At 39.0% G+C, this 21,584-nt stretch overlaps 1 protein-coding gene and 1 long non-coding RNA gene across 3 annotated transcripts; one reads left to right on the top strand and one right to left on the bottom strand.

Moving 5' to 3' along the window:
• Positions 1 to 393: 393 nt before the first annotated feature.
• Positions 394 to 10,798, bottom strand: LOC121909332. The gene is made up of 4 exons (XR_006099412.1): positions 10,723 to 10,798; positions 8,415 to 8,537; positions 1,453 to 1,543; positions 394 to 1,017 (listed from the first exon to the last, which is right to left on the bottom strand). It is a non-coding gene; the product is annotated as an uncharacterized LOC121909332 (long non-coding RNA).
• Positions 10,776 to 15,677, top strand: LOC121909331 (spindlin-Z-like). Of its 2 annotated transcripts, none has more exons than XM_042429834.1 (5): positions 10,776 to 10,863; positions 11,524 to 11,565; positions 12,369 to 12,628; positions 13,020 to 13,253; positions 14,450 to 15,677. In XM_042429834.1, the coding sequence occupies exons 2-5, from the start codon at positions 11,546 to 11,548 to the stop codon at positions 14,653 to 14,655; spliced, it is 720 nt and encodes a 239-aa protein (XP_042285768.1). In that variant the 5' UTR covers positions 10,776 to 10,863; positions 11,524 to 11,545; the 3' UTR covers positions 14,656 to 15,677. The 2 variants fall into 2 exon arrangements, with proteins under 2 accessions (XP_042285768.1, XP_042285769.1); XM_042429835.1 differs by lacking the exon at positions 10,776 to 10,863 and adding an exon at positions 10,887 to 11,085.
• Positions 15,678 to 21,584: the final 5,907 nt, after the last annotated feature.

Genomic DNA, 21,584 nt, shown 5'->3' with positions numbered 1-21,584 from the left:
TTTGATAGATTGCAGGAACCTGTGACTGGAGTAAGATGTTTCATATTGGGAGTTTAATACCTGGTGATGGTCTTAGACTGAAATGTTGCTTTTTCAATAAACCTGGTGTGGACAGTGTGAGAGAGTTCACCACCTTCCTTTGAATGAATTAATCCCCCCACGTTGTGCATTAGACAATATTCACTTCTTCACATGTAAAATAACAAACTTATTTTCAATGATTGCATATTCTTTGAATTTATATGTGAGTCAATACCCTGCTCAGATTTCCTCGGATAATTCAGAGGATCTCCCTGCACACTGAATTATAATTATGATAATTCTGATATGTAATTACAAGGGTTTATCTGAATGAATGTGACCTGTATCATCGGAAAGGTGAACAGCATCATTTGTACCTGGAAAAATAAAGAATGATTTCAACTAATTATCTACAGGGCCAGACGGAAAACAAGTCTGGTAGCAAGAAAGAAGAAGTGCACTGTAACAGAGGGAGGTCGCAGATGCAATAAAAAAGATATGGTCCTTTCATCCTTTGGGTGACCCCACTGCTCAGGACAAAGTTGACTGAAGAAATTATCTCAACTTCGGCTTTTTTGAACATGCGCTGTAACCTATGTCATCTGTGCACATGTTAATAATGTGGCTTCAATCAGTTCTGGCCTTCATATGATAAGTGAAACCAGTATAAATAAGTGGTGAGTAATGGAAATGAGTGGGAGTGAGGTCTGGGCACAGTGAGTTTTGAGTAAAAGTCAAACCAGTGACCCTGCAGTCTGACGTGGCTGACGTGAGAATCCCACTGATTTTGGACTAAAATGTCGAGAGACGTAATTTGCAGTCTGAGGATATCAGGTGGGCGCGTGAGCCCTGGTTAACAGGTCAGGTGTCGTCATGAAAAGTCACTAATGTTGTCGTGACGAGTTCTTGCATCAAGTTCTAGACCTCTGACTCAGTATCCGGAGCTTTGTAGGCAGGATTAAGAGCGGTCACTTTCCTGTGCCAGAGCCAGGAAAACTATGGAGGGAAAATGGGCACAAAAGCAGGAGATGAGATTTACGCAGCGTGTACAGCTTGCTGAAAGTTGACAAAAATAACAACTCTTACATCTGCATCTTTTCTAAGTTAGAAACCAACAACTGCTATCAGGACCATAGCTACCAATTAGGATGCCAAGGACAATTAGCTTTTAACATTCTGTAGGAAGTTTATATCTTACAATTAAAATTTAACACTGATAGGCTGATTCTAGTTGTTTTATACTCAATAAAATTAGAATATGACTACTTTTAAGCCAACAAATAACACAATATAGGATTCTCTCATTTGTTTGCCCACCTTATTCCTTCCGCCATGTGAAGGAAGCGTTATATACAATATGAACATTTAACTGAATGAATAAAATGTTAAAAAAAAATCCAAATAATTAAAAAATAATGAATATGACTTTACTTGGAATGGCAGAGGGGACTTGACGTCAGTATTTTTACAATCTTGGCTACAGCATTAAAGGATCCTCTAACTGTTGCCATGTCTGTGTTGCCTGAAAATGACATTGAGTAGATGGTTACTGTTTGTCAGTCACTGCCTCCCCTGACAGAAATTAGTTCTCATATCAGACTGAATAATGATGTGAAATTAAAATGTAAGTCATTATCAGCCTAGCAGTCAGTGCTTTAAACTAAAATGTGCTGTTAATTGATACATAATGGGCCGATGAGAAAAATGATCAACATCCACTGCTGAGTTTACATTTTATACGCATTTGCTCTTGCATTACAAATGTTCTCCAGTGTCCCCATGACTCTCTTCCTAATCTAATAGGGTTGAAATGGAAGCTCATTTCCTTTCTTCTTCCTCCCTCTGTCTTCTTTCAGGCCTCCGCTGATTCGACCACCTCGTGTCTCAGAGCAGACACACGCACAAGTTCACTGCATGACCCAGAGCACACTCATGCTCCTCATTGTCTCTCTTGGCATTAATTCTCCACCCCACCATGCTGGAGAGTCGGTGTTATCTCGGATGGCAGAATACCCCAGGCCTCTCCCTTCTCCTCCTCTCCTCAGATATCCCAGTATGGTCTATTTCTGTCCCTGCGTCTCTCTCTGCTTTCAGCAAAGTGCCTCTGACGTCTCTCTCTGCACTAAACAGATGAGGGCTGTCAGTGATGGGTATTCAGCTGAAGATCCCACCGCAAACCACCAGAATTTAAATAATGCCTTTCCTCTTTTTTTTATTTTTTATTTTACCAGATTATGTTTCCCATCTCAATCACTTTTCTAGTAACAGAAGCGATAATAAGACAATGGTTGTATGATGAGTTTTCAAATGTTCCGTCTCCCTTTTCTCTAATTTAGATTCATTATAATGATGAGATGTTATTTTTATATACAAAAGCAATTAAGTAATGAGGCATCAATGAATATTGGGAGCGAGGGGAAGAGCTGGTGATGGAGTGTGAAAAGGGCAAAGGGGATAAGGAGTGGAGGGAACAGAAATGAGAAGCGGGGATTATTTACAAAATGAATCTCTGAAATTGCTGAGTCACAGGAAGAGTAAAGCTGCAGACCAGCTCTCTTTCTCCCGCTGTCTCTTCCTCACCCACAAGCCCCACACCAAGACACACAGCTTGTCCCCACCCCACCCTACTGCCACCGTCACCACCAAACACTCACTCTCTCTCTCTCTCTCACACACACACACACACACACACACACACACACACACACACACAGACAGCCAAAGAGAACGATGGGTGCAGGAAAGAGGATGAGGCATGTTGTTACTCCACAGCTACCCTGCGGTATCGTTATCAGCAGTGCTTTCATCATACGGACTCATGAAATCAAACCAGATCGCAGTAAACGGGAAAATACAAATTCACCTATTTAAATCTAAAGCAAGAGATTGGAGGCCTTGCAGTCAGATGATGACATGTAAGTGTTTGACATGTTTTCAATGAACAGTATTGTCACAAATGGGCTTCACACTGTTGCAGGTTTCGGTAAGTATTCACTATTAAGAAGAAGAAGGTTGAAGATTTAATGCCGTTTTAACAGTCACAGCCTCTGGCCACAGATGGCATTTTGTAGAGCTCACCACATTGCTATTGCGCATATCTGCACTTTGTTTCCACAACATGCGCATGGGGATGCTATGAAATTTGCCCCCAATGGTCATGTCTTCCCATATGTTGTGCTGCAGCTATAAAACCTCTGACTCCGTATAAAAATCAGACTCACATGCTCCACTTACTGGAAAGCCGCAGCCCTCTGGAGCAGAAATTAGTGTGTGCAAATCGGTGATTGGCAAAGCTTGATAATCCTATCTATTACACTGCTCAGTGGGCAGAAAGCATTTATTTGATTGGTCAAGATGGATTATATTTATAGTAGTACTTGCCAAGTATAGTGACTATATAACAACAGCAGCATATTGGGAGGAAACAACACTAGGTCAAAACCTATTACATGGCTGGACTGTGTATGAAACACTAGAGGGCCTTTAATTTCAAACAATGGATACAGGAAGTGGCGACACGTGGCGACACCCGGCCGAGGTGAGTATCGGTCAGTTGACTAATGAAGTTAACTTCATCACTCAGTCAGTGACTCACTCAGTCAGTCAGGGACAGACATTTATACTACTGTACATGCTGTACAACTATGGCTTATGTTTATTCAACTCAGTAACAATGGTCGTTTCATGCAGTTATAATACTTTAAATATTACTTTACATTAATTTAAAGTAGCTAAGTACCCTTACTCATATACTGCACATAAGCACAATTTTAAAGATCCCCTCCAGACATGTTTGAAGTTATATAAAAATACTCTGCTTTGAATAAAAATGTTTTGTCTGAAATTGCTTTTCCACAAAAAAGAGTAGTTAACTAGTTAAAAATTCTTAAAATTACATCTACTATTTCCTCCTCATTAAAACTTCCAGAAACTATGAATATGCAAATATTGTTGACTTCAAAAGTTTAACTGCTGGAACAAAATGTCTCCTACTTCACTATAACGTTATTTTCAGTGTGTGTGCACTGGAGGCTGAAGTTTCCACATCACACTTGTGTAAGTTGCATACCAGCGCATGATTGGCTCCAAACTAGTTGTGATGTCACAAAACCTGCTCGTAGGTTCATGTCTTAAACTCAGATTTTTGGTGAGCACAGTGAAACTTTCCTCATTCACCAGATTAATTTGAAAACAGCTTTCACAGTCACAACATCACAGTCAGGTGACAATAAGAGAAAAATATTTTTCACTGCGGCTACTTAACTTGAGTATTTCCATTTAATACCTCACATTTTAGAGAAAAATGTTGTACTTTTTACCCCCACTATATTTATTTGAACAGCTTTAGTTAGAAGTTACGCTGCTCACAGGGTAATTGATCAGAAATTATAATAAATATATATTATTTATATTAGTATAACACTGAGGGACCTTTCTGCAGCATGAGTACTTTTGATACTTTAAGTACATTTTGCTGTTAAACTTACATACTTTAAGTGAGATTTTGAATGCAGAATTGCTGTTGAGTATTTTTACATTTCAGTATTTCAACATTCACTCAATTAAGAGATCAGAATACTTCTTCCATTGTTTCAGCTTTACTCTGCTCTTTGTGAATTTTGTGATCATTTGTGTTTTGTTTTCTGAGATTTAAATACTTTAAAATACATTAGTTATTTATTATATTAATAATTAGCTGATGATTTTCTAAATACTCCAATCATGCCAGCTGCAATATTCAAAAAACAATTTGTTCATTTGTTAAATATCTGAATGTTTTCTGGTGTAGTTACTATCTACATATTAGTATATCAGCAGAAAAGCAACACTACTGCCCACACACATAATACAACCCTAGACACACACACAGCTGAGCTCCTATGGAATCAGCAATCAATCGACTGAGCAGCACCCCCTGCTGTCTGTGTAGCGGTGACAAGAAGAACACACACATCGTGAAACGCTGTGAAAACCCTAAAATATACCTGCAGAAACAGGGGAGAGGAGAGGAGAGGAGAGGAGAGGAGAGGAGAGGAGAGGAGAGGAGAGGAGTCTGTTGTGATACAGTATGACTCAGGGCTATAAAGTCAGAGTGGGTTTATGCAGAGATTAAAGGATTGAAGAACAAGGGAGAGAAAGCGTGGGCAGACACAGAGAGTCCACTAGGAGTCCTGAGGTCTGCAGGAGAGACTACGGAGAGTAACACGGCACTGTTACCCAAAATGAAGTGGAATCAACATTTGATGCAGTAGCACTGGAAGGTGCAGTGATCAATATATTCAACACTGTTTATTATCTCAGTGGGGGAACACAAAGCTCAAATTGTTTAACGTGTGAGGAGTAAAAGGAGACACGTCTGTGTCCTCTGAGGCGGCTGCCTCACAGTGAATGAGGCTGTCCCGTAAGCAGACAGTGTCAGATTGCATCTCCACCAAAGCTACTCTGTCCTTCAATAACACAGATTCCTGTCGAAGTGTCCTTGAGCAAGACGCTACACCCTTCCCATTTACATCAGTCACTTGGGATAATAGACGCAAGTAAATGGACCTTCAAGTCAATTTGAAAAAGCAGATTTTTTCCAGAAAATCCAATGTGACCAGCTTCATTTCCATTCATTTTAAACATTCTGATTTTTAAAAAATCAAAAACAATCAGTAAACAATATAAAGTCTACAATATTATAACAAAAATGTTCACTTTGGTGCCACATATATATGTTTTTTGTGTGATATGTACGTACAATTGCCATGTGGTACCTGGAAAGATTGTGGAGTGACTCAGCTAAGCTGAAAAAATATAAATTCTGATTTTAGTTTTAAAAAATTATATATCCACATATTTGTGTTTTTGAGGAGGAAAACAAAAAAAATATTACAAATAGGTGTGTTGCTGATCTTAAAGTGCTACAGTATAATCAATATTTCTGAAACAATGAATCAGATGACTACTTGTGTGGGAAAGAGGTTGCTCATAGTAACAAATCCACAGAGAAATATCACCTGACACAGCATTTCCCCACAGCTCAACGGTGCATTTTTAGCATCTTTCAGATCTTTTTTGTGATTTTCTAACCTGCAACTTTAACTTTCTGTTTTGGTTTAGTCTGACTGCTCTCATAAAAATAAGTTATTGCAGGTTTAAGGCCGACTGCACATCACACGCTTCAGTTTCCCGCTTACCTGAGTGAGTTGTAACACTTTTACACAAAGTGGTGTTCACAAACAAGCAGTAAAGTCTACATGGATAGCTAAGAGTAACAGATTAATGGCTGAAACGTCCTGCTTCTGCCACTCTATGTGGTTGTAGTATGAATTACCAAACCAATTACCAAACCTACTGAGAAAAAGAAAAAAGACCCACAAGCCATCAACAGCTCCACACAATCACTATATCTGGCCACAAATCCACTATGGCCACTGTGTTTCCTCTAGAATGAAATACTATTAAACAATCGTATGAAGACTTGGAACCTAACTCCATCTGATAGAGCTGTGGTGGTACATCGGACAAACAAGGAAGGGAACCATGGATTTATAACATATATACTAAAGGCTTTAATGTGTGGTACTAGACTAGCATATACAAAGGACTTTGGTTAGTGTAAGTATAATATGTATGACACAACTACCAAATACTATAGTATATAATATGAAAAGAGTGTGTATTATTAAACCATGATGTACAGTGCTCTACATGTATGCTTCTTAAAGATTTTTCTAAATGGCCTGGCTCAGTTGATTGGGGTCAAGAGATTCAATGTCACACACAGGGGTACAAGAACACACACACACGCCCACCCACACTCACTCTCACACACACACACACACACACACACACACACACACACACACACACACACACACACACACACGTGCTTGCATTCCTTTCTGGTTCTAGTGTTAATTAGAGTTGTGCATAAATGAAGGCAGATCTACTCCACCTCATTCTTGGGGTCAATTAGCTGTGACAGCAAGAGCTACACAATCCTAAGACCCAATTAATGAGAGGATTTACTTATTATCACACCGACATGATATAATTACATTGAAACATTTAGTGTTATGGGTAAGTGCTGGATGACAGATGCTACGGCTACCTTTAGCTGTCAGAAAGGATAATTGCTAATTATGCAGTTGGTGTTATTTTGGAGGTACTTTATTCATACTTTGTAGCATCAATAATTGTTATTCAAGACAGCCTACTGACACTGGAAACTGGAAACACCAAACACTCCAACGTCCATGAAGTAAAAGTAAACCAGTAAATCTTGTTGGCACGCATGTTCGTGTGTTAGCTGTGGATGAGTTGAAGAACAGGTGAGAAAAACACCTCAGGGAGACCCCAACTGTCAACCTGACGATGCAGCACTTCATCATCACATATACTCCAAGATTAATTTATGCGCATGGAATCCAAAGGTGATTCATTCTCTCACTAGAAACGCTGAATTTGGTCTTTGGGGATTTGAATTTATTGGGCTAAGTATATGAAGATGGGCTACCACAAGCCAAAGGCAGGTGTGCCCCCCTGTGAATCTCAAACCTAACTGTGAAGAAAATATATTTCCACACTTCTACATAGATGACATTTCTTCTGGGAAATATGCAGCCAAAGTATTGTTTGAAAACTGTGTTAAACATGTGAAAATAGTCTCAGCACTGAAGGGGAATTAGCTTTCACCAAAACATTAAGAAAACACAGGAATAACCAGCTAAATGCACGTGTTCAAGTGTTGCTTTATATCTAGTGGCCTTACAGTCTCTGGAAACTCTTTACAAATCAAATTGAAATACTCAAGATACTCTATCCTCATGTTTGGTCTTGATTTGGCTCATAAGATTTTGCCAAACATGTTCATAATTGCTATTTTATCCTCAGAGAGGAAAGGTGAGCTGTGATCCAGACGGAGACAGAAGCCTGCTAATTAAAGCTGCTGAAAACAGTCATCAGCAGCACACTTCACTTTTAGCTCCAACACCCTTCTTCACACACACACACACACACACACACACACACACACACACACACACACACACACACACACACATACACACACACACACACACACACACACACACACACACACACATAACAGTCAAGTTCAATTCAGCTGTAGACGCATGATACAGCCATGATATGCCATCCCTCTAAAGCTATCATAGTTCAGGTTGCATAGGGATGTTGCTAATAATAGAGATATCTAATCAATGGCCAAACACACACACACACACACTAACCTTGGGCTGACTTTATGAGTCTACTATGCAATCTCCCTGCAATACTTGACAAAAACCATCAACAGCACTTCTCAGTGGGAGATCATTTATGTGGATGAGTGTGTGGATAATCTGTGTTTCTTCCATCCAGTCATAAAAAATGTAAGTGACAGATACCTGGAGGAGCTGGTTGGAAGGAGAGGAGGAGACCTCTATTTTTGGAGACGGTATTCTCACGGTATCCCAAGGGAGAGAGGGCCGCTGTGGGCTCCCCTCCTCAGATGGCAGCGTTGGAGAAAACTGCAAGAGACGAGCATCGGAAGATGTCAGTCAGACAGATGAGTGAACATATTTTGGGGCCTTGTGGCTGAGAAACAGCAACACACTCAGTTTAAATCAACACATTTGAGTGGCGAAGATGTGACTGCTGGGTTTGAGATGTGCTGAGTTGCAGGTTCGCTCCATACTTGCTTTTGCCCTGAAAACTGAGTGACCTCTACTGATTTACTGAACGCCTACTGTATGGCATCTTGGGACTAAATGTAACAAAAAGAAGAAGCCAGTCAGGTTCTCCAACATCCAGGTCTTTTCTGTTGCTGTGACAACAACAAGGACAAGAGAGGCAACCTTGGATGCCGGACAGCTTTGTGTCGATACAACACTGGCATTCTCATGAAGGCTGTCAGCTTACAGCGCAACAACACTGACTCACAGCTCACAGCATTTCCGTCTGTATCTGCAGAGTAGTTCACTCAACTTTTTTAAGGCAGATATAAATTATGATCAGAACCACAGCAAGGATTTTAAACACCGAGATCATCAGCACACGTGCCCCCTAAAACCCCTTTCATTCGCCTCAGAAAATTTGGACCATACACTAAAAAGGTCTACATTTTTTTCTAATCGGTTCATATTTTGTGTTTTTAAAAACCAATTGTATTTACTTAAAATTACACTTAACTATTGAATTATACTCTCTGTGAAAGTGTGAAGGTCAAAATACAGTTTCTGAACCTTTGCCACATTGCCAGGAATACATTTCTGGGTACTAAATTCTTTATTTCTATTTGGATCAAGAGTTTTCAAATTTGAATACAATAAGTCTAACAATATTGAAATCAGCCTATGAAATACCCACAATGTGTAATTTTGTAATTGTAAAATGTACTTCTAAATTCCCAGGAAAATACAGAGGACATGACCTTAATGTCCTTAATAGTAGCTGCAGCTCTGATCCTGATCATATAAATGATAGTAAATATCAAAACAGACTGTTTGGATTGTTAATTCATTGGCAAGCCATTTATATTTATACTTAATTGTTTTCAAAAATGGGCTGCAGGCAAATGCATCATACTGTGCTGTTCAGTTTGGTCATAGAATATGTGTAATGTTTGGTAAATGGGTATTAGTATGTCAGAGAATTGACATTTCACACCAACAAGAGAGAAATAAACGTGAATGAATGGAATGATAAAGTTTTTTTTAAGGAATGGAACCATCATTAATTTAGGATGTGTGTATAATCACTGCTGACAGGAGGTGAAGGTTTATGCACTCTATTTATTCACTTCAGGTGAGTCATACACACGCAGGTGGTTTGGCACAAGATAAAAGCAAAAGCTTTCACCCTGAAAAAGCTGTCAGACAAGCACCCAAGGGTACTGCATCTTTCACTCTCTACACTAGTCATTCCATCATCTCAAGTCTTTTAATAGAGCCAGTGGCAGAGAGTTTGTGTTTAGTGTGACATCTTGTGGCAGATATTAGCATTTCAGCCTAAAAAAAACCACCCACCTTCCTTTTTTCAGTGCTCTGTCTTGATAGCAAACAGTCAAAATGTTGTTGATATGAAAGTACTTCTTATGGTGTATATATACACTTTAGCAGTTTAGCTATTCTGCCCATATTGGCTACCGCAAAACCCATATCAATTGTGTGATTTTAAGCTAAAATAATTATTTTAAATTCATAAATTGGCTTTTAGTGTTCAATAAAGATACACATTGAGGGGTTATAACCTACATCAGATTAAAAAGTGTTAGAGGAATGTAATTTAAACTTAAAATTTCATTTAAAAGAAGAAAAAAAACATTTTAGCCGAGCTAGGCTATATTGATTACCTTCAATAACTTGCTTTTTAAAACTTGCTTCCTCTAGCTCTGTCTGTGACTGTAATATTTTTATTTTGGTGTTAAGGGGATAAAAAAAATAGTGGAAATTTGCAGTAGTCAACGATTAAACTTAAAAAACAAACAAACAGTGGCATTAACATGTGGTGAATGATGGGGAATGTAGTTTTAAAACTTTCGTTGCTTCAACATAATTACAAACAACGAAAAGGGAAAAAATATTGTTAATATGAATATCAAGTAATTCATAATATAACATGTATACATTAAACACAGGACTATGTAAACGTGGTCACTTTGCACCTTAGTTGTTAGTGGTTGAACTAAATTGACAGGAAATACATGAAACTGACTTCAAGTCCCAGAATGCTTTGAGAGCTCTGACGTCCTTCTGGTAGTTGTAGTCCACATCAGGGTCGTTTCCGTGTATTTAGCCTACGTTAGGTGGTGGAATCTGCTCTGCAAAGACAAACACATGTGAAATTATTGATCAGGTAGGGCAAACAGTTTATTCCGGCGGCTTCCGCCTATTGAGCTTATCGAGCACATTAAAAATGTAAATTAATTTCTTAAAGTCAGTCCTTATTTTACCCGTTAATTTCAGTTTCAACCAGGGTGCAAAATCAGCGCTTACATGGCGATGCATTTCCTTTTGTTCAGTTAGCTTATGTGTAGAAATGCAGGAGCCAAATTCTCAGAATTGTGACTCATTTAAGGTAAACAGAGACTGAAAGGACTCATTAATGTTATTAAGCTACATGGCTACCTACTATTTTAAGACAGACTGTTGCAACACATTTTCGACGACACTCGACTCGTTGACATTTATTCAGCTAGCCTCGGTGAAGTTAGACATTTATTAGCCATATAGTTAGCTGTGTAAATATATAACCTGTAGTCTGTGTTAGCATCGAGCTATGCTAGTTAGCAGTAGCATTGGGCTTGTCGCAGTTTTGTTGTTTACATCCGGTAATGCGGGTCTGTTGGCTAATTTGCATTACTGTGGTTGATTGAGTTCAGGGCAGCAGACCCGCTTGGTACAGAACTAAGTGTGGATCTTAGTACTGTTAAAATATTTTTATTAAGATGTGAAGTTAGTGAGGAGTGAAGGGTCCTGTCATTATCACTAACTGAGTGTCTTTTGTGTTTCACAGGGTTGTGTGAATTTATGGAAACATGTCAAAGAAACGGGGCAGGTAGGCTCACCAAGCCAGTCTTACCTACAGTACATTACAGTGAACCTCAGTATACTTATCTATGATCCACCACCAGCAGGAACACATAGTAATCTGCTCTGTAAACAAACCCCCTACAAAGCTAATAACTTCTATTAACAACTTTAATCCTAAAGTTTCCAGCATCCCTCTTAAATTTAACCTCAGCCCCAGTGGTGTCAAACTGCCTTAAAACATTCATATTTCATTGAATAGATTTTTTTGTAATGCCATTTACACCATGTTGTGACCAGTTCTTTGGAATCAATTAATCTGCTGATTGGCATATGGCTGATAGCATTGTCTATAAAATGTAAGATAATAGTGAAAAATTAGTCCATCGCAATGTCTTCAAATTTCTTGTTTTGTCTGAACAATGGTCCTAATCCCAAAGACATTTAGTTAACTGTCATGTATAACACAGAAAAATCTAAAATCCTCACATTTGAGAAGCTGCAACCAACAAATGTTTATCATTCTTGCTTAAATGACTAAAACAATTATTCAGTTGTCAGAATAGTTGACAATTACTTTTCTGTTGATCGACTAATTGATTGTCGTTGTAGCTCTATTCACAATGAATGTCTAGCACCGACCTGTCTGCGCTACAGTTAGAAGACAACACTTGTGAAGTTACCCTGCCATGTTCATATTAATAATGGCTTGTCTAGAATCACTAAAGTCTTCATTAGTAGTACCTATGACAGAAATTTGTTTATCTGTAACTCAAAAAAGATCATCATACTGTAGATCTCCAACTCATTTTAATACTAATATGCTCACAGGAAGCGTAGCAGTGAAGAGCTGAGTGAGAGTTCGGCGTCAACCCTGAGCCCAGATCCTGACAACCTGCTTGGCCGCAGGATCCAGCATACCTGGAGGGAGAAGGGTAACGTTACCAAGTGGAAAGGCACGGTCCTGGAGCGCTTAACCGTTAACAGCTCCCTCTACATGGTCAAATACGATGGCTTTGACTGCGTCTATGGCATCGAGCTGTTCAAAGACAATCGGGTGTCCAACCTCCAGGTGTTGTCAGAGAAAGTCGGTGAGTGTCACAGCATCCATCTCTAATCATGGATATATTTAGACTTTTTACCAGATATGCCTGCAATGTAAAAACTTAAACTAAACTGTATGTTGAATCATTTTTTATTAAAGTAATTGGTTATAGAAACACTTGAGTCTTGAGACACTAATTATATCTAATACATGAGTCAATAATTTTTATTATGATACTTTTGAAGAATGTCTAATATGATAAAGAACTGAACTAAGCACAACTGATTGTCTGTCAAGGATTTTTGCAGATTTTATTGGTGCTTTGTCTGCAGTGTCAGATAATAATATTTGAATGTCCCAGTATGCTTTATCATCTGGGATCTATAAAAAAAAAGTCTGGTTAATAGGCGTATCAAAGTGTCTTGTCCTTCCCGCAGTGAATAATAAGATCAAGGTGCCTCCTGGGGCAGAGGAGCTGGTGGGCCGAGCTGTGGAACATCTGTTTGAAAAGGAGGACGGTGAGAAAAACGAGTGGCGAGGCATGGTGCTGTCCCGAGCCCCCATCATGACCCACTGGTATTATATCACCTACGAGAAGGACCCAGTGCTGTACATGTACCAGCTGTGGGACGATTACAAGGACGGAGATCTACGTGTGCTGCCTGAGTCAGGTACCATATATAGAGCTTTATTGTTTATGCGCATAAAACCATCAATGTTTCATATGTCAGATGCTCCTGGAAAGGTGGGAGGAAGAGAACATGACAAATTTACATAGTCAGTATTAAAACACTTCAGTGTCTCTGCCTTGTTTCTGCTTTATTTAAAAGTAAGAATCCTTTTTCGAACGGGCACTCAAGTCTTATCACAAAGAGACTAGTACTATCTTGGAGGAAACTAGGCTAAACGCTTATATAAACTGGGGCAAGCATACTGTAGATGATTTACTACCTTAAAGGATTTGGCTGGCATTTTCTGTATTTTTCTTATAGTCAACAAATCTCATGCGCAGAGTCAAACCAACAATGAATTCATCTTACATACAATACTTACATTGTATGTGTATCCAAAGCCTTATTTATCATATTCCTCTGTGCCATAAGCCTCTGTTGTTGTCCAAAAACTATTAAAAACTCATCAGTGTGCCACACTGCTGTGACATGCTTCCTCATGAAGATTGTGATCACGATAGTTTGTTTAGGAACGGCTCCAAAAACTAACTAACAAATCTCACAGGCAGAGCCAAACCAGCAATGAACTGATCCTACTTACAAGTACTGTGTGTGTGTGTAGTGTATACGGTGGTTTGTTTAGAAACAGCTCCAAAGAGTAATAACAACGATAAGATTGGCGCTCTCGCAAGAGTAGTTCCTTGTACAGCAGATGCCACTGTGCATGCGTGAGAATGCGGTTTAGTTTACATAGCTTTTCTAGCTTGTTGTGCTACACATCACAAGCTCTTGACTTTGTACTTCATTTTAAATTTCTCAAAGAAGTTCAGTCTAAAGTCAAGAGGTTGTGGTATGTAGCACAACAAGCTAGCGAAGCTCTGTAAACAGAACTGCATTCCTGTGCAGGTGTAGTGGCGCCTGCTCTACAAGGAACTTCTCTTCTGAGACTGGTATTACTCTTTGGAGCTGTTTCTAAACAAACCACCGTATAAACTACACACGCAGTACTTGAAAGTAGGATCAGTTCATTGCTGGTTTGGCTCTGCCTGTGAGATTTGTTGACAACAAGAAAAAAATAGGAAATCATGAGGTATATCCTTTATCCATGCGTTTTTAACAAATGTTTAAACTTTGGCTGGCTGGTCTTATTCAGTCTTTCTCTACCTTATCTTATTGTTTATCTGTCCTTCATCCAGAAAACAAACACCTGCTGCCAGCTGACAGAAAGCCGGGTGAGGAGCCGGAGAGCCTTGTGGGTAAACAGGTGGAGTACGTCACAGATAATGGTCTGAAGAGGACGGGATTGGTCATCTACCAGGTTCCAGCTAAGCCCACGGTATACTACATCAAATATGATGATGATGTCCACATCCACGTCTACGACCTGGTGAAGACCACCTAGTACTGACTGTCCCGTCTCGTCTTCAGCTGACGGCTTATCTTCGTGCCGACCAGTCGTTACCTGTTCTAGTGTTACAGATTTTTCTTCTCCCTCAATGGGAGGCGATGTGCCGAAGATCAAAAGCCCCGTCTTGTTTTTTTGTTTTTTGTTTTTTGGCTCCCAGAGGTTTTATTTTTCGTTCTCTCATTACAAGACTTCTAGGTTTTTGATTCTCAATTTTAAGTTGACCTTAATGTATGACTCTTAGGTCCTCTTCAGTGTAAATAAAGCAGGTCTGAGACCAGCTGTATAGCCCAGCAGATGAAATGGAGCTAGAGGTTTGTTTTGATTAAATCACACTTGTATAGTGCAACTTTCAAACTCCAAATTCATACTTTTTGTAAACAACACTTAAGACTAAAAGAATCCGCTTTCTTACCTATACCTCTGTGTTTTACTTGTATTTCATTTCACTTTTATATGCCTGTGCTATTTATTTCATCTGGAATATCTGGCTGTGCTGCTGGTGACATTTTGGCAAAACTTGTCTGCTGTGCTTTATATGTGTCACTGGGTACGCCTCAGTTTGTTGAATCTAGAAGTAATATTCATTTGACCAGTGTGCTGATTTTACATCACAGTGAACTCAGATTTCAGTTAAAGTGTATAGGCATCGATGAGACTCGACTGTGTCTCACTTCATGGATATAAACCACAGATTATTCTAAAAAGTCATGTATCATATTTCTGTTTCAACATGTAAACTGCAAGTTTTCTACATTATAATAATATATCAGAAAATTCCGATGTTTATGTCAAGTTGTTTCAACGGTGTTTGTGCTACACACTATTTATGTAGTTTAAATTGGCTACAGACATTGTTTAGTATTTTGAACTGAAGTCTTTATTTGCCAAAACTGAATGATGTGATATGATATATTCAGGCCTCAAAATATTATTCATTGTGACCCTAAATATGTTTTGTTCTGTAAATATAATCTGAAACATTTTTATGAACGTTAAACAAAGATGCTTGAAAATTATTTTCATGTCCAGTTATTGTTGACAGCTGTTTGCGTTGCAGTGGAGAAATTATATGTGGTTCCATCATGTGAATTAGGGTGTGAGCGGTAACACATTCATTTAGATTTAACCAAATAGTAAACACATTTTATCAGATAAGGAACAAGAGCACCTCCTGATAAATTATTTATTTAAGCTCTTCAAATGACCAATGAAAAGCTTAAAAGTTGGATCTTAATATATAATATATGATTAATTAGCATACTGTTCTTAATCTGTTATGAAATGTTGAGCATATTTTGACCCTGTAATTGGGCTGTTTTCCTTTACATAATGACATCCATCACTTTAAAGCTACAATCCAAGGACGTGACCTTATGACCTCTGTTGTTACATCTTTAACTATTTATTGCTGATACAGCAGTGACAGAATGTGTGAATGCCAGTCTTTATACAGTTATATGAGCTGAGAAATGTCTCATCTTGACCTCCCTAAACACAGTGAATTCTTTAAAATGTGAATGGACTCACAAATTTTGACAAAAATGTTACTTCAATCCAGTGCTAGTTTTTCAAAAGAACCCATTTTCACCTTTCAAATGTAGTGGTGAAAACAACTTTCAAAGATATGTAAGTAAAATGTTTAAAGGTTTTAATTTTTAAAGTTAAAATAGATGCTACCTTCTACTCTAAAGCTTAATAAAAGCTAAATACTATGTCCACAATGTATAGCTGATGTTTACCATGTTCACCATCGTGGTTTAGCGTGTTAGCTTGCTAACATTTGCTAATTATTACTAAACACAAAGTACAACTGAAGCTGATGGGGATGTCAATAGTTTTGCAGGTATTTGGCCATAAACCAAAGTACAGGACAAATTTTCAAATAAAGTTTTTACCTGATGATGGTGCTAGAGGAAAAGTTAAAGTCCCCCTCCGCTCGAAAATGTGTTTTTCTTCTTCCTTCGGTTGGATGTTTGAGCTTCACTGTGCAGAATGATGTATGTGCAGAGTTTGACACTAAGTTTTCACATGCATCTGCTGAAGGAAAGTTTCTCACTGAAAATACGAGTTTAAGGTGTGAACCTCTGAGCATGATTTGTGACATCACAACTAGTTTGGAGCCAATAATGGTCCAGTATACAGTTTACACAAGTGTGATGTGGAAACTTGAAGCCTCCAGTGAACAAACACTGAGAACGGACTTTTCAGTGAAGTAGGAGACATCTTGTGTGTGGAAATGAACAATATTTGCATATTTATATATTCTGTATTTTTCAATAAGGGAGAAGGACGAGAAGTCATTTTAAGGGGTTTTGATGGGGTCATTGTACTTTTTTCTGTGGAAAAACCATAGTATTTTTACTTCTTAAAACATGTCTGGAAGGAATCTTAAAGGGATCACCAAAGTCCCAAACCGCAACCTCAACCTCATGGTGGTGCCAGAAGAAAAGTCAGGGGATCACTAAACTCATTAGGATTCATCCTCTGGGGACCATGAATGTAAAAAGGTCATAGCAGTCTATTAAATAGTTGTTGATATTTCGGTCTGGACCAAAGTGGTGGATAGACTGACCAACACAGTCATCCCTACTGCCGTGCCGCTTGAGTGGCTAAAAAGTCAAGTTACTAACAGGATAAAGTTTAGCTCAACATTTCCTTCTAGTTGTGCTGCTTCACTTTTTTGGAGCCCATTTAAATCAGATTCCTGATTAGCATCTGCACTTAAAGGCCAATAAAATCAGAGGAAAAGAAGCTAATGATTAATGCTGTAGATGATTCAAGATCAGCATAATTTAAATGTCTGTTTCATCTTAAAGCAATAGACACTGTGTTAGCTAAACATTAACATACTCCTTAATGACTACTTTCTCATCATTAGTTGTGCCCCATAAGGTGAGCTATTAAAGATGCAGCACGTGTTTGTCTGTGCAAATGTCCTCTGTTATGGGATGAAAAGCTTTCTCCTATTTTCTGTACCTGGTGAAATAATATAAAGACTATCATGAGATCACATAATTAGTCCTGATTGCTTGTTATTTGCTACTATTTGTTTAATGGTGTCATGCTGGTGTTTGAAATCATTCAACACCCACTAGTGATATTAGAGGTGACCCCTGCTCAGATATTTGCAATTATTTAATGCCAAACAATCTGCCATGAGGTGCAGCTTATATCTGATATCCATGTAGCAGGGTTATCTGTGTCTTTACATCAAATGTCAGCTGCAGCTTTGATGAGAGGACATGTTGTCTCCTGATTCCTGCTCGTCCTGACCACACATGTAGCCACATGCTTACTGATGACTGCAGTCAGACCCTTCATCCTTCAGAGTCACTCCGAGGTGCCAGGGTGCTGGTGGTGACGGGTGCCAGTACAGCCATCGGGGAACAGTTGGCATACCATCACACCAGGCTCGGTGCCCAGATAGTAATAATGATGAGGAGGGAGCACATGCATTGCACAAGGTCTGCACTCTTGAGAATGTGTCTGATGCAGTTTATTACCTGTTGTGCACTTCCTTTTACACATCCATCAGTACTTTCTGCCTTTTTATTTCTTCATGACACCATCTGCCTGGCTTTGGTTTTCAGTTCAGGCAAAACAGAACAAATAAAGGACCATATGTGCCTGGTTATGGCTCTAACTCTGTCCCTGTCCTGTGGGCGGCAGAAGAGCTTGGGGGCCCAGTATGTTGTAGACCTGCATTTAAAATGATACATGTCCTTTTCTTTTGGACCCTGAAAGTGGTTATACTCACTGCTGTCTACTAAAACGTGTTCAGGGTTCAAACCCTGAAGGGTTTGTGTTATTATTATTTGTTGTCTTCTGCCCCAGCTCAAATTGCTGTGAGCTGGAATGAGGTAAAACCATGAAACTTGGCCCAATAACTGGAAATTATGTGCATGTTCTTCCCAAGAAATATGAGCCCAATCAGCCAGATGGTGGCGCTGTCATTAAGACCCAAAAATTAAATTTTGGAAAGGCCACGCCCCTAACACCGTAAGTCTTGACTTGAAATTTCACACTCAGGTTCAGCTCGATGTGCTCTACAAAAAAAAACCTCTTGGACCAGGGTTGTAGCCAGAATTATAGAAATACTGATACAGCCCTGCTAGGGAGGTTTGGGAGCATGCCAATGTAGTAGAACAAAGGGAAAAGCTTTAGCCAAACAAAGATATGGCCTGGACCCAACCACAACATAAAAATGCAAGATAAAAAAAGATATGTTAAAAAAAAGAAAGAAATTATTTAAATGATAAAATAGTATGTCAAGTTATCAGTTCTGAAGGCAATTTACCTGCAAAACATAGCTCACTCATAATGCAGGAAGTACAGGGTCTGAGGATGCTGCAGCACCCCCTACTGGCTGAGGTTACAATTTTAAAGGGGACATGTTATGGAAAATGGATTTTGTCTAGTCTTTGTATGGATTTGGCAGGCTGAAATATTATTTAGGTACTGGAGGAAAATTACATAAATGTGGTACTCCGTGGTGTTTGGACAGAGTCTTCAGATTAACAAGTCTAAACAAGCTGTACAGAGTTATTGCCCTTGTTGATGTCACAATAGGGACACAAGCAATGAATTAGCATTGATCAATCAGTTAGCTGTGCTTTTTCGAGCCAGTAACACTGCTTACCTAATGTACTGTAGCTTACTGCCCACTTTGTAATTTTTTTTAACTCTTGGGTGTGGAGTAGCCTGGCAGGGACAGAAATAATGAATTTCAAATTTGGTGGGTGCTACACCCACCAAAAATGGCGTGTTCAATACAAGGGAAGAAAGAAGATCTGGAACATTTTTGACTTGGACAATTACAATTTGATTCAAACTTATTTCTTTGAAAAAGAAACAAAAAACAACACGTTCCACAGATTCAAGGAAGATGTATAAAATTCTTATTATTGATCAATCAATTATAGTGATAAATTATCACTGAAACATTTTGGTAATGTGCCTCATTTCCTGTCCTCAAAGATTCTGATACATGAAGGTGCAGCTTTAGAGAGCCAAAGGAAACAGCAAGTCTTGTCATTTCAAAATGTTTAGCAGCACAATAACCCAGAAGAGATTGACTTCTCTCTCATGCATGCGAATATGGCTCTATGCCCTGATGTGATCCTTCATCACCACAAACCTCATGCATGACCTGGCAAGGGCCACTTTTGGAGGCGATAAGGTATTTGTTTATTCAAAGCTGCTGCCATGCAGTGTAACTTTATTATAATGTAGTAACCTGTTTCCCACCCTGAATATTTTGCCACTAGAAATGTCAGAGCAGAAACTCCTCGTTGATTCTGTGTGCAAAAGTTTGGACATGTCACATTTTGCAAGCATATAGGTTAATGCTTTGTGAGCTCAGATCTTGAACAGAGCTGCTGCTTCTGTACCTGTGGTGTAACTCGTAGTTACTTGTTTTGAGTGTGTAGGCCGGGTGCAATACAGTCTATGGAGGGCTGTAGCCAGGCTTACCATTGATGGAACTGACCAATCTTGCTTCGAGAGGTAGGCTATGTAACCGCAGCGCTTCCTTATTATTGCCATTCTATATTCTTCTTAAATTGTTTAAGTGGATTTGTATCATCCATCCTTTGTTCACAACACACCATACAACTAAGTAGTTTTAGCAATTTGTCACTTTAATTTAAAATACTGAGAAAATACTGAGGACATGACCTCGGTGTACTCAGTGGTAGCTACGGGCCTGTCTCGGACCATAAAAGTCCGCCATGATAGATTTTTGGCTAATTTGCATAAACTGAAAAAACAATAATGGCATGTACTTTTTGGATTTTGACTCCGTTAACACCAAATTTGGTATACAGCCTTGGGGGACTGAGATACACATTTCTAATATAAATGAGCAAGATTGGTTGAAAAACATGGCTGCCATCAACCAAAATATCTTCACAAAGGGCGATAACCAGAACTCATTACCAGTTTGTCCAATCATCATAAATCTTGGTAGGTAACGTCAGTCCGTGTTTGGACACAGGTCTACCAAAGCATTTTGAGCCCAGCTCATGGGGGGCGCCACACGTGACATGTATCTGAAAAGCTGGCTGACAGAATTTCACCAAAGTTGGTGTGCATGCTCTGAGGAAGTGTAAACCAAAATATTGATTGGTGCAAGTGGGCGTGGCCTATCACAAATCTGCTCATAACTCAAGATGCTTTTGAGCAATCCTGATTAAACACACTGGAGACATCCTGTGCTATTTCCTGAACATACACATCGTGTTTCGATCAAATCCAATGAAGGGGGGACGAATGGTGGAACTTTGAGTGCACAATTATTGAAATGCTGTAGGCTTTGTGATGATGAAACAAGTAAGTGTGTAATTGATGTCACTTCTTCTTTAACAGAATTAAACTAGCTGAAGTGACTTTGCTCACTTTTGTGAAGCCTGAAACCCACTCATTGCTGCCTGTGGCTTTAATTTTGGCTGATTGAACTGCTTCCTTCTGTTTAGTGCAAAAAGGTTTGAACCCTATATTTCATTTTTACGTTTATTAAGCCTCTTTCACACAGGAGACAAAGGATTTAGTAGTGATTTTATGTTTGTTATGTGTGTGGGAGTGTTGTTAAAACCAACAGTAAATTAGTCACCTGTTTACTCCTTTACCAAACAGGCTGAAAGCTGTTTTAGAGCTCCATGAAGGATTCAAAGGGGAGCAGCTTCTTTATGCATAATATATTTATACACAGATATATGTATATGAAAGGTTGTTATTAGAAAATGCTCTGCTCTATTTTTTTCCTGTGAGTTATATTATTACAGGACCTTCCCAGAAAACCTTGAAACTTTGTCTGCATTCTTATTGGCCAATAAACAAATACACTCGACTCCTTTGTGTTGCTTAGCAACGCAAGCCAGTCCCTGGTTTTATATATGAAAAACCAGCATGCCGCCAATCTGGAG

The sequence above is a fragment of the Thunnus maccoyii genome, chromosome 12 (genome assembly GCF_910596095.1).
Source record: "Thunnus maccoyii chromosome 12, fThuMac1.1, whole genome shotgun sequence".
NCBI lineage: Eukaryota > Metazoa > Chordata > Actinopteri > Scombriformes > Scombridae > Thunnus > Thunnus maccoyii.
Note: the sequence above shows the minus strand (reverse complement) of the source record. Positions and strands in the feature narration are given on the sequence as shown.

Bases quoted from the DNA above. Each gene is read 5' to 3' on its own strand.
- LOC121909331 (XM_042429834.1), top strand. From the start codon at position 11,546: ATGTCAAAGAAACGGGGCAG. The intron at 11,566-12,368 runs GTAGGCTCACCA...ATATGCTCACAG, and splicing joins ATGTCAAAGAAACGGGGCAG to GAAGCGTAGCAGTGAAGAGC. The intron at 13,254-14,449 runs GTACCATATATA...TCCTTCATCCAG, and splicing joins ACGTGTGCTGCCTGAGTCAG to AAAACAAACACCTGCTGCCA.